The sequence below is a fragment of the Xenopus laevis genome, chromosome 1L, assembly GCF_017654675.1.
Source record: "Xenopus laevis strain J_2021 chromosome 1L, Xenopus_laevis_v10.1, whole genome shotgun sequence".
NCBI classification, from domain to species: domain Eukaryota; kingdom Metazoa; phylum Chordata; class Amphibia; order Anura; family Pipidae; genus Xenopus; species Xenopus laevis.
Window position 1 is genome coordinate 118,368,471 of NC_054371.1, and position 12,064 is coordinate 118,380,534.

At 34.7% G+C, this 12,064-nt stretch overlaps 1 protein-coding gene across 6 annotated transcripts in view; it reads right to left on the reverse strand.

The window, feature by feature from the left end:
- Positions 1-12,064, reverse strand: part of palm2akap2.L (PALM2 and AKAP2 fusion L homeolog) — a 155,506-nt gene that overhangs the window by 78,530 nt on the left and 64,912 nt on the right. For 2 of the 6 annotated variants that reach the window (XM_041585240.1, XM_041585211.1), the window contains exons 4-7: positions 8,354-8,468; positions 7,296-7,317; positions 5,769-5,870; positions 2,491-3,192 (exon numbers count right to left, since the gene is read on the reverse strand). In XM_041585240.1, the coding sequence (XP_041441174.1) occupies positions 2,491-3,192; positions 5,769-5,870; positions 7,296-7,317; positions 8,354-8,468 (941 nt within the window). Of the gene's footprint in view, positions 1-1,068; positions 3,193-5,768; positions 5,871-7,295; positions 7,318-8,353; positions 8,469-12,064 lie in introns of those variants that run through there. The other 4 variants (XM_041585289.1, NM_001371546.1, XM_041585272.1 and 1 more) reach the window with 3 other exon arrangements.

Consider the following 12,064-nt stretch of genomic DNA (forward strand, 5'->3'; position numbering starts at 1 on the left):
CTATGCACTGAGTTGAATAAGAGACTGGAATATGAATAGGAGAGGATCTAAATAAAAAGATGAGTAATAAAAAGTATCTATATCAATAAATTTGTAGCCTTACAGAGTTTTCAGAAGGGGTCAGTGACACTCATTTTAAAGCTGGTAGAGGAATGCAAATATTACAAAAACTATAAAAAAAAAAAAAAATAAGCTACATGTCTAGTTTCATCTTCAGACTAAGGGGGTTATTTATTAAAAGGATCTTAACTCCAAGAAAATGTTTATATGTCAGTTGCAGAAATTGAAAAATAAAGAACAATTGTAAAATATCTGAGAATATCACTGTCTGCAGCAAATAAAAATATAATTATAAGGTGAATATTGACTTTAATAATCAGATACCAGGCAGTTCCTATGAGTTCCTTATTCTCTCTCACTGTAAACACACTTATTAAAAGATAAAAAATACACATATTCAAAATAAGATATAAAAACTATTATGAATATTAACGAAAACACCAGCATAATAAAATGAAAAAATCACCACATACAATGAAAAAAAAAATCAGATTACTGAATAAGAGTTCCAAAGCTGCACTTGAAGACTTACAGGTATATGTAAAGTTTCTGGAGTAAAAACCTGAAAGAAGATTAGTTTCTTCCTTGCTAAATAGAAAAGCTACTGTTAGAAAAACAAGTGTGTTAGAATACACTACATTAAGGGGGTTATTTATTAAAGTCTGAATGCCAAATAAAATACTATATGACTATAAAATCTGAATTTTTAGTCCAAAAAAACTCAAATTTTTCTAGATTTATAATACCCCAAGGATGCAAAAAGTCCAAATCCGAAAATCCACCATCTCAGACCTACCGAGGTTGTATATAAGTCAATGGGAGAGGTCCCTATCCTATTTGGAAGTTTCTGTGGTCTGCGATGGAATTAGCAAAAATTAGCAAAAAATTTCAGAAAAATTCAGTCTTCATAGGAAAAAGCCCAAAAAAATGAGTGATTTAGATTTTCACTCGATTTTTTTTTGTGTTTGTTCCAGATATGATTAAATTGTGCTTTTTTTAATAATAAATAAGGTCCAATCATGGATTCTAGTTTGGTTGAACTTTTTTTTTTATTTGAAGGGTAAGAAAAATTCTGATTTTGATAATGAAGGCCCTAATATTTTCTGATTTGTGTATTATTATTTATATATACCTATCATTTTACGTTTGCAAAATGCATGTTTATTTTAAGTACCAGATTTACTGAGATTAACCAAATGTTTATTGGTGTTTACATTAAACAGAATTTAAAGATTGCAAATTACTATTTAATGAAGCTAACAATGTGTAAAAAATATAGTCAAATTAACAGCAATGTTGAGCTTCATCAAGAAAAATTGGGACATAAAAAGCTTCATATATTGCCTGCCCCACCTCTATGCCTCAAGCGCCAATGACCACTGAGTCATTTTCATTCTCTGCCTCTCAGGCAAGGGCCCTCCTTATCGCCACTCATAGTCACCCTGTAGATTTAGGCTAATGAGACACATAGCATTTCTTCACTAGCGTATCTCAAATTGTGCCTCCAATAACTGACATGAAAAAAACAGGTTTTCCTGAAATAAAGTATAAATGTGATTCCACGCAAAGAATTTTCTTAAGTATTTCTAATTTGGGTTTAAATAATTGTGTGGGTCAATTCCATTGCTATTTAGCAGAACTAGATACCTTAGCTGTTGCTGGAGATAGTTTGGTCCTGACTGCTTTCATACTCTACTCATTCCAGTATGATATGACTGGCTATAAATAAACAATACTGTGAACTGGAAGACTTAAGGCAGAATATTTCCTATTAACTTCAACCAAAAATAGCACATTTAAAAACAAAAGAATGTAGGGAACCCGAAATTCAAGCCCTTCATTGGGGACTATACTGCTCAGGCAAAACTACCACAAACTATATCTATTATCACTGAAAACCAAGCATAAATATTTTTATGCTAGAAGGCATATTGTGTATGGTTACGCAACAGAGCCCAGGAACCTCCACTCTTCTGGCTTTCACTAAATCCAGGATAGTACAGTTATTATGGGTTGTCAGATTTCAATATAGATATAAAAATCAAAATCCAGTAGATATTCAGAACAAGTATGTGACAGTAAGGTGTTGTGAACTGAAATAATATGTTAACCCCAGACCTGCTTGACAATGGGCAGGGAGTAATTGTTTTAAGCATTGTGTCATCTGTAAAAGCATCAGAAAATCTGAGGGTTTAACTAGTCTTCTATTCACCCATCACTTCAACAATATTCCTATAGGAAAAGTACAGAAAATATGTTTGTCACAAACTTTTATCAAAGACAAACGTAAGCTAACATCAAGGCAATGTGGGTGTTTGCTTCCAGTTAACAGTATTGTACAAAGTTGGCAGTGCCTGTGCTCCTTGTGCCTACACCAGACTAATGATTACATAACAACACAGCATTTACAGCGGGCTTTCTTTTCGGTACCTGCTATAGGTTCAGTAGCAAGGCTTTCTTCTTTGCCCTCTGGTGAAGAGGGCTCGGTGGTCTCTGTAAGTAGTTTCCCAGAGACCAGTTCTGCTGCATTTCCATCCATAGTAGACACATCAGTAACTGTCTTCTCCCTCAAAGACTTCTCATCATCTTCATCAATGAGAACAAGTTCTGCTTTGATGGTGTCATCATAGCCCAACACTTTTTTTGTCTCGTCTTCATCATCAATATTTTGGTAGCCCATGAAGATCATTGTTATGGGTTGGTCTAATGTTGCATCTTTACCTGTATTTTCACTGCTTCTATCATACTGTCCATGTTTTACAGGAACTCCTTTGATTGATTTGTGTACCAATTCTAATTTTGCTTCCTTAAAGTGCATTTGTTCTTTTACATGACTAGGATTTCCCTCAATTGTAACAGTCCTTTCTGGCAAACATTCTTTTTCTTGCCCTCCTATCAAGTTTGATTGTGATTTTTGTATAAGCTCATCTACATCCCTTGCACTCAATTTATGTATGCCATTCTCTACCACACCACCAGCATGGTGAACCTCATAGACTACTTTGTTACCATCATCATAGACCTTTACTCCTCTTTGTTGAACCCCCTCTGGGTCAAGGGCTGATGCAGAGACAATCTTGGTCTCGCCTGTATTTCTGTCTTTCTCCACATTAATTTCCATGGCGTATAAGGCTTGAACAGAAACAAGAGAGGAAGTGCATGTTATAACATAAAAAGCAAGTGAATTGTTAATTGGCAGACAGAAATAATTGTACACCAACCATACAAAACAATTACAGGTAAGTATATTGTATTAGAGCTTTCAAAGCAGGATTAGGAATTGTTAAAGCCATTTGCACAATAAAGTATGTGAGCAATATCCATTGAAATAGTGGCTGAAACTGACACAAATCAGATGTGTGCTGTTACACATTTATGTTGTAAAGACACTAGTGAGACACCAAGTTACAGTGCTATACTACTGTTGTAGGGGAAAGACATGTATACATCAGGGTTTATTACAGAAATGTGTACAAAAACATGTATGTATTACAGATGCCCTTATATCTCTTCTTATTTGTAATTTACAAAGCAAGCTAGCATATTTTAAGACTCTGTAGACAACTATAAATGGAGAAAGATGCAATATTTTAGGTAGTACAGGTAGGAGATCCGTGATCCAGAAACCAGTTAACCAGAAAACTCAGAATTACGGAAAGACTGTCTCTCATTGATTCCATTTTATCCAAATAATACATGTTTTTAAAAATGGTTGCCCTTATTTCTGTAATAATAAAACAGTACCTTGTACTTGATCCAAATTAAGATATAACGAATCATTATTGGAATCAAAACCAGCCTATTTGTTTTATTTAGGGGCAAATTTATCAAAGGTCAAGGTGAATTTTCGAATTAAAAAAATTCAAATTTTGAGCTATTTTTGTGTACCTCGACTAGGGAATAGTCCAAATTCGATTTGAATTTGAAAAAAATTTGAAAATTCAAATATCGAAATTTATGTTTGTGAGGTTTATGAGGTTTTTTTCTACCTTGAATAAACTTACAATTGAAACAAACTCAAATGTTTGGTTATTTATGAAAAAATCCGAATGTACAAAACTTGATTGAATGCAAATGGAAAAAAACTTGAATACTTCGAATTAATCCGGTTTATAGGCTAAAAACCTGAAATACCTCAAATGTATGGAGTTTTCGAGCGAAAACAAGTGTAAAACACCTGAAAATCATGAAGCTAAAAAAACATCTTCAAATGGTTAAAGGGACCTCCGCATTGACTTTTATATGAATTCGACAGGTTTTAACTGTAGTTTGGATTCGGACTTTTAGTGGCTTTGGGGCATAATAAATCTCAAAAAATATTCCAAAAAAAACTACTTTTAATAAATAACCCACTTAGTGTATGACGATCCAAATTACTGGATGATCCATTATCTGAGAAAGCTCCAGGTCTTGAATATTCTGGATAACAGGTCCCATACCTGTAGTATAATAAGATTCTACTCTATGGAGCTCATAATAATCCTTTGGAATGTGACATATGTTTAATGTGCTTCACGATGCAAAGACCTGGCCTAGTAAATCAAGGCAATGGAAATCTATAGATCTTCCAACAAGAGAGAAAATGGATTAATTCAGTAATTTGGTAGAACACAGTAGAAAGATGGGGAGAAAAAAAGAATGCAAGTGCCTTGCATTCCTTTTCTACAAACACAGAGCCCTTTCATGTTATAACTGGTATTGTGCTTTTCATTTGAAATGTGAAAAATAAGAACCAGGATGCCCTTATTATGAACTCTGGATATGCACTGCTCCTACTGTACCCCTTACCAGGTCACACTCACTTTGAGACAGAAAGAATAAAAGGCAAATACAGGGAAAATGTGCTGCTGCACATGTACATGTACTGGATCAGGCAGCTAAGTATTTAAAGGGGTTAACTTTTGTAGAGCTGGATAGCAGAGGACATTCCATACATATTAAATCAGTGGCCTATCACTTGATTGATTAATAATATTATTAAGAAGTTTATATTTGCAACATACAGATGATGTAATTTGGCAATACCATGATTCTTTCCGTTCAGTAATCAGCTTGTGCATTGACTGTTTTAATATGATATAATATGATCTTTTGCATAATATATCTTCTGCCTGTGTAAATACACAAAAAAGGCTACATTATACAGTACACTTATAGTTTGTAAAATGAAGGCCTCAGAGCGAAAAACAGATGATCTCTCAAAGTTAATTTTATGAAATTGTGTTAAACCACTGCAGAAAACTGATCCTTGGACAGGCAGTAACTTGTATTTACCAGTGTTTAACCAGCCTGATTCAGATATCCACCTTGACCTTAGATGGGTTACCATAAATTAGATATAGAGTGTAGGTTTTTTTTTCATTTATCCATTGGAAACCCATCAGCAATTAATGAGCAACGGTGTTGTTATGACACTACATTGCAACTTGATTTTTTGGTTTGGGTATATAGTTTTATCTCCTATATACTCTTTATTTTTTCTAAAGTGACTTAAGGGATTTCAATCACTTTTAAAGTGGAAGTGGTTAAGAAAGGTCAGTAACTTAGCATACCAGCTGCAACAACAAAAGCAAATGTAAACAACATTCCTCCTTTCTACAATAGAAATCCAGGAAACAAACATGATATTATAACACTAGCAACTTAAAAATTCCAAGTTTATCACAGAATGCAACTTTACTCTTTATGTAATAGTCTAATATACTTACCAGCTACCCTTGCCGTTCCCTCACCAGAAAGTGATGTTTCTGTATTTTGCAAGTTGAAGGATGCAAGGTCAGGGATCTGAGAGTAAATGTAGTTCACAGCATCTGGTTTTAGAAAAGAGCAGAGTGTTTGGTTAGCAGCAGCATTGTATAGTGAGAAAGCCATAGCAGTGTGTCAATTTTCCTAAACAATGGGAATTACAGCTCTCTCTGTAACTGGATGGCAACAAAATGCAGATTCATTGCCTTGTGAGCGGTGCTAAATAGACTAGCTGAGGTAGGAGGGAACGGGTCCAAATTCTCTTCAGGCTGCATTCATCATGAATTTCACACATGTCATTATTTAATAATAAGGACAAGGAACCATTAAAATGTAAAAAGTCAGTTGGTTGACAAAATATTGTTGTTTACAGGAATGAAACATTCACCCTCTGTTTCAAATGTTTAATACTTTCTAGAAAATGAAATATGAACAAGGAGGCATATTCAATTTGATGGGAACCTTTACCTCTGGGTCTATGGGCAAACTGAAATAAATTTCTTTCATCAACTATAATGTTCCCTTTCAATGAAGTTGCTAGATTATCTGCACCAAACCAGAAACATATTTGAGGGCATTTAGCTAAAGTATTATACTCTGAACCTGGATAACTCAAAGACTGTATTACTAGCAATTCTATTTCCCCCAGCTGTTTTCCTAGGCTGTTCACAAGTACAAGTACAAGCAACCAATCCTAGGCAGGCAACAGATTGACACACCTGGCACAGATCTGCACATCATCTTCCATTATGTAAAAGGGACACTCTTCTATGCTAATCAAGTAACGATTCTTTTTAGCCAAAATGTAAATCAGACACCATGTAATATTTTTTTATTGCCTACATGATGAGTCATTTTAAAAGATGCTATATGAACCCTGTAGATTCCTTCTCTACAATGTTTTGTCCTACAGACACACAAACAAATTCTAAGGGATAATTTTACTTTGCAACATGTACTGAAAGCTTTCAGTTTTCTGTTAGAGATGATAAAAAGTACCTGATTTATTAATGTTTGTTCCTCTAAACTTGAGCATTCGGTTCCTAAAACCACATGTGAGTTCCTAAATTCACACATGGTTTCTGTATCTGAAAACCTCAGCTTGCTGCTTATTGTTTTACCCCAAAAAATAACTAAAAAGCTTGGTAGCTTTTAGGTGCTAATCAATTTAGTTTTTTCAAAAAACCTGCAGCATGAACGATACATGCGTGAATTTAGAAACTCACATGGTTTCTGTATCTGAAAACCTCAGCTTGTTGCTAATTGTTTTACCCCAAAAAATAACTAAAAAGCTTGGTAGCTTTTAGGTGCTAATCAATTTCGTTTTTTCAAAAAACCTGCAGCATGAATGATACATGCGTGACTTTAGAAACTCAGGCGTGGTTTTAGGAACAGAATACTCAAGTCCAGAGGCTCAAGAATTAATAAATTAGCCCCTTAATCTTATAGCATAACATCTTAATAGTATACATATTTAAAAAAAATCCTACCTGTCTCCTGGTTTGACAAACTCTGCAAAAAGAAACAAAAAAGGTATTACTATTTTTATGCTATAGGCATGAATATCTTTGTACAAAATCCATCTAAAAATTAATCATAATGTGAGAGGGGAAAAATGCTATGCACTGTGATTTTTTAATAGTAGTACAGGTATGGGATCTGGTATCTGGAAACCTATTATCCAGAAAGCTCCAATTTACGAAAAGGATGTCTCACATAGACTTCATTTTATGTAAATATCCAAATTTCTAAAAAGTATTTCCTTTTTCTCTGTAATAATACAACCTTTTGCTTGATCCAAAGTTGGAAATAAAGCCAGCCTACTGTGTTTATTTAATGGTTACATTATTTTCTAGTAGATTTAAGGTATGAAGTTCCAAATTACAGGGCCCCAACATTCTGGACAATAGGTCCCATACCTGTAGTAGCACCCAACTGCTATGTAGGTCTTGGAGGATGGATTAGCCTAACTGGACTGATTAATTGTTCAAGAGACGAAATGCAGAGAGGTGACAGCTCTGGATATATGACTAGCAGCAAATAACTTGGACCATCATACAGGGTTTACAATAAACGTAGACACTGTTTTTAAAATGTATGCACTTTCACAGAATATAATAATATAATATATAAGGCAAGGGTGCCAGGGATTTGCATTGATACTTTCATTGTGCCTTTTTAGAGGTGGCTGCATAGTGGTAACTGTTTGTCAGGGGACAGTTGGTCAAATAACCCAGACTGGCCATATAGTTCCAAGCTTACTCATGACACATAGCAGTGATCAGCTTGTTTTCTGCCTTAGCCTATCATCATGCATGCAGTCCCATCAGAGTCTAGCCACTCATAAGTAAGTGACATTATAACTATGTAAATGACCTCATGAATGTTATTGTACATTGTGTAATGTGCAGGTCAATGGTTATAAAATGCAATTAAAAAATACATATTTTTAATTCACTTAGCGGTGGTTGTCTCTGCTTTGTATTTTCCAATACCATGGTGTTTGACTTCCAATTACCATGATTTTAACCCACAATGCCAACATTACCTTTTGCACATCTTCAAAAGATATTGCTGTTTCTTTTAGTTTTTCTCTGAGGATTTGCTCTTTAGCAGATATGAGTGATTCCTCACTCTCCAGTTGTCCAATATCCTGCTCCAGTCTGAAAGACAAAATTATATAACAATTTAGCTACAATGCCCTTTTCACCTGTTTGCCTATAAGAAGTACCAACAACATAATTATGCATTGATTAAACATGATTATTTTATTTGGCAGTATATTATACATAAGTAACATAAATACTGTTATACTCTACGGGGCCCATTTACTTAGCTCGAGTGAAGGAATAGAATAAAAAAAACTTCGAATTTCGAATGTTTTTTTTTAGATACTTAAACCATCGAATGGGCTACTTCGACCTTCAACTACGACTTCAAATCGAACGATTTGAACTAAAAATCGTTCGACTATTCGACCATTCGATAGTCGAAGTACTGTCTCTTTAAAAAAAAACTTCGACCCCCTAGTTCGCCACCTAAAACCTACCGAAGTCAATATTAGCCTATGGGGAAGGTCCCCATAGGCTTTGCAATCTTTTTTTGGTCGAAAAAAAATCGTTCGAACGATGGATTAAAATCCTTAGAATCGTTCGAACAAATAGCGCTAAATCCTTCGACTTCGATATTCGAAGTCGAAGGATTTAACTTTGACAGTCGAATATCGAGCGTTAATTAACCCTCGATATTCGACCATAAGTAAATTTGCCCCAAAATGTATCATAAAGTTGTAATCTATGCATTGTAAAAATAATTACCCCAGCTAAAATGTATAGGGTTATCCAATGGCCGGCTACGGGCAGACAGTTCCTTCTGCAGATATAATATTCCATTGGGCTGGCTGAAAATATGGTTTATTATGTGTGTAAGGCCACTGATTACATTGAAACTGTCCACACACTGATCTAAGGATGGCTAAATTGTTGCTTTCATTTGACTTTTGGGATACATATCCTGGAAAAGTCTCCCATGAATGAGCATAAAATAGTATATAATAATATATAATCTGTGATAGTGGAACAGCGCCAGTACAAGTCAAAGGTCTACGCAACTAAAGCTCAAACACAAACAAGGCAGAAAGTTTGAATGGCCGTGTTACAAACCTAGTTTGTGCTGAGCACACAACAAATATTATACAATAAATCTGCCCGGTTTTCATCTGTCCACTCACTGTACACTACCCCCAGATGAGTCAGAAATATTTACTACATGGGATTAGTGGGGACAGTTTCTTACTGCATGATTTTGCATTTTCCTGGTAGATGAAATTATTATCCTGGTAGATACAAATATTACAATTACCGGTATTATTAATATTACCATATGCTTTGTTTATATTGTACCATGCTTTGCTTGAAAATATGTTTTTTGTTCGGTGAAAATAATTTTTTTAAACTACAATGAACAGCAGTTACCTTTTCAGTTAATAATATTTATAGAGATGACATTGTTTCTAATCACCAGGTTGGAATCTTTAGAAATGCTACATTCTCTAAAGAGGTGTGTTCCAATGCAGCTAGCAGATTTATGAATGGAATAAATCCCAGCATCTGTGTTTTTGTACTGAATACCAGTTTCATGTCTGTTTGTTATAATCCTGTGTATATATACCTAATGAAATATATTACATCTACAATATAACAATAAATAATAACCATGAACTGATGAGATCTGAAGATATCTGGAATATATAAAATGACACTGGAATATTGGCTTTCCATGAAGAATTAAAAGCATTAAAAGATGCAAAGACTTTTGCAAAACAGGCCCCATTGTACTGTAACTGACACTCATAATAAATATTATTCAGCAAATTGTATTATACAGCTACCAAATTCTTAATCTAGCATCCGTGAAGCTCCATCTTCATCTGAATAATTTTAAAGCATTTTGTACTTGTTTACATGATGATGTTCTGTATTTCCTGCTTTATTATTAAAAATAAACTATGATAAGAGTGTGTAAGTCATATATAGCTAATGCTGAAGGTTTGGCCTCTTTCCTGTCAGGAAATAATTAGTGATATCATTTCATGATGTCATGTCTATAAGCTATTGGGAGTCTCCCTGTTCATCACAGGGTGTGCACTAAACATCAGCCTTACAAGTATTTCATTCAAATCATTTTATAAAGATAGCATTTGAAAATGGTTCTCTACCAAAACAGTAGTCTTATTAACGGGAGCCTCTAATTTCTCTCTCACCTTGTTATGTAACCTATCATGCAGAATACAATGGAATAGATTCAATTAGAGTAGAAAGACTTAGCTTACTGTTTATCACATGAAAACTCTACTGATACCTATAGGGAAAACTGGAACTGAATTAGGAGAAAACAAAATTCTCCTCAACCCGAATCTCGCCCATAAGTTTTCTAGGTATAAAATAAAAATTTCTTATTATTTTCTGTTCATTTAATTATTCTTTTTCAGTCTTTGGTTTATCTGTTATAATGCTGGTAGTTGTGATCCAGGTTTTCTTTCAGAAAAGGAAGTTTATTGCTAGACACCAGAGGTGCAGGGGATTGGGTGGGATTACTCTTTTAAAGATTTTGGAGCAGAGTGCTGACATGGAGTTGTCCAGGAAAGAAAAAGTGCATGAGTGAAACTGGGAATCATTCCTATGTGTTTACTGCATCATCATGCATTGTTTCAGGGCATGTCATATTCTCAAGCACAGGGAGTGTGCCAAAATTGCATGATGATGCAATAAACATGCAGGGGTGATTCCACTCTGCTGTGATTTTTTCTGATTCCAAACCTGACAAAGCACCAGGTCGTATAGTAGTGGAGAGTATGCAAGTTGGATTCTATAAATTGTCCAGAAAAGGAGAATCATGGTTAACATGATACAATTTTCTTTAATAAAATTAGTTTATAACAGGAAAGCATTGGTTGTTTAACCTCACAGAGAAAACCCAAAACACTGCAGCAAAATCACAAATATGCTGAAATTGCAGAAAGCCACAGTTAGCTGTTTTTTCTGTGATTTGGCTCAATTTACTAAGGATTTATTTTTCCTTTACCCAATCAGCTACAATCTCCTACTGCAGTCTTTTTTTTTTAGAACAGAATAAACTACTGGACTGAGAAGCATGCTTTTCTGATAATATGAATAGAAGAATTTGGACTCATTATCGTTATAATTTTATTCATATAACACGGACATATATATATGTGCATTATGGACCTCTGTATTTTATCCCCATTCAGCTTGTTTGTGTCTTTAAGTGCCTATATTAAATTGTGTGCATAGCACCAAGCCAAATAATTCACTACAGAGGGAATAACAATCAGAGATCACACACCAACTCCCCTGCTCAGAATGCAACATAACTAACACAAACTGAGAAGCTATTGAGCTCAAATTATTTTAATGATGGGATTAGACATGGTACTTTGTCAAACACTAGTCATTAACTTTGGATAATTTGATAGGGATGTGCTATTCCTGTGGGATATTTTCAAGGTTACTCTAAGTGTGTCTGGGAAAACTGAGCTAATCAGGAAGTGCAGTGCATTCTGGGATGTGTGCCGTTTATGGTTTCCACCCTCAGAGGTTTCCTGTTATTGTTGCATGCATTGTCCACCAGTGTGTGGCTACTTTCTCAGAAGTTTGACACACTTTATTATTACCCTTTGAAATATTGTCTGTCTAATTCTGCCATGGGGATAATTAGGAAGCAGAAAGGGAGAAATACA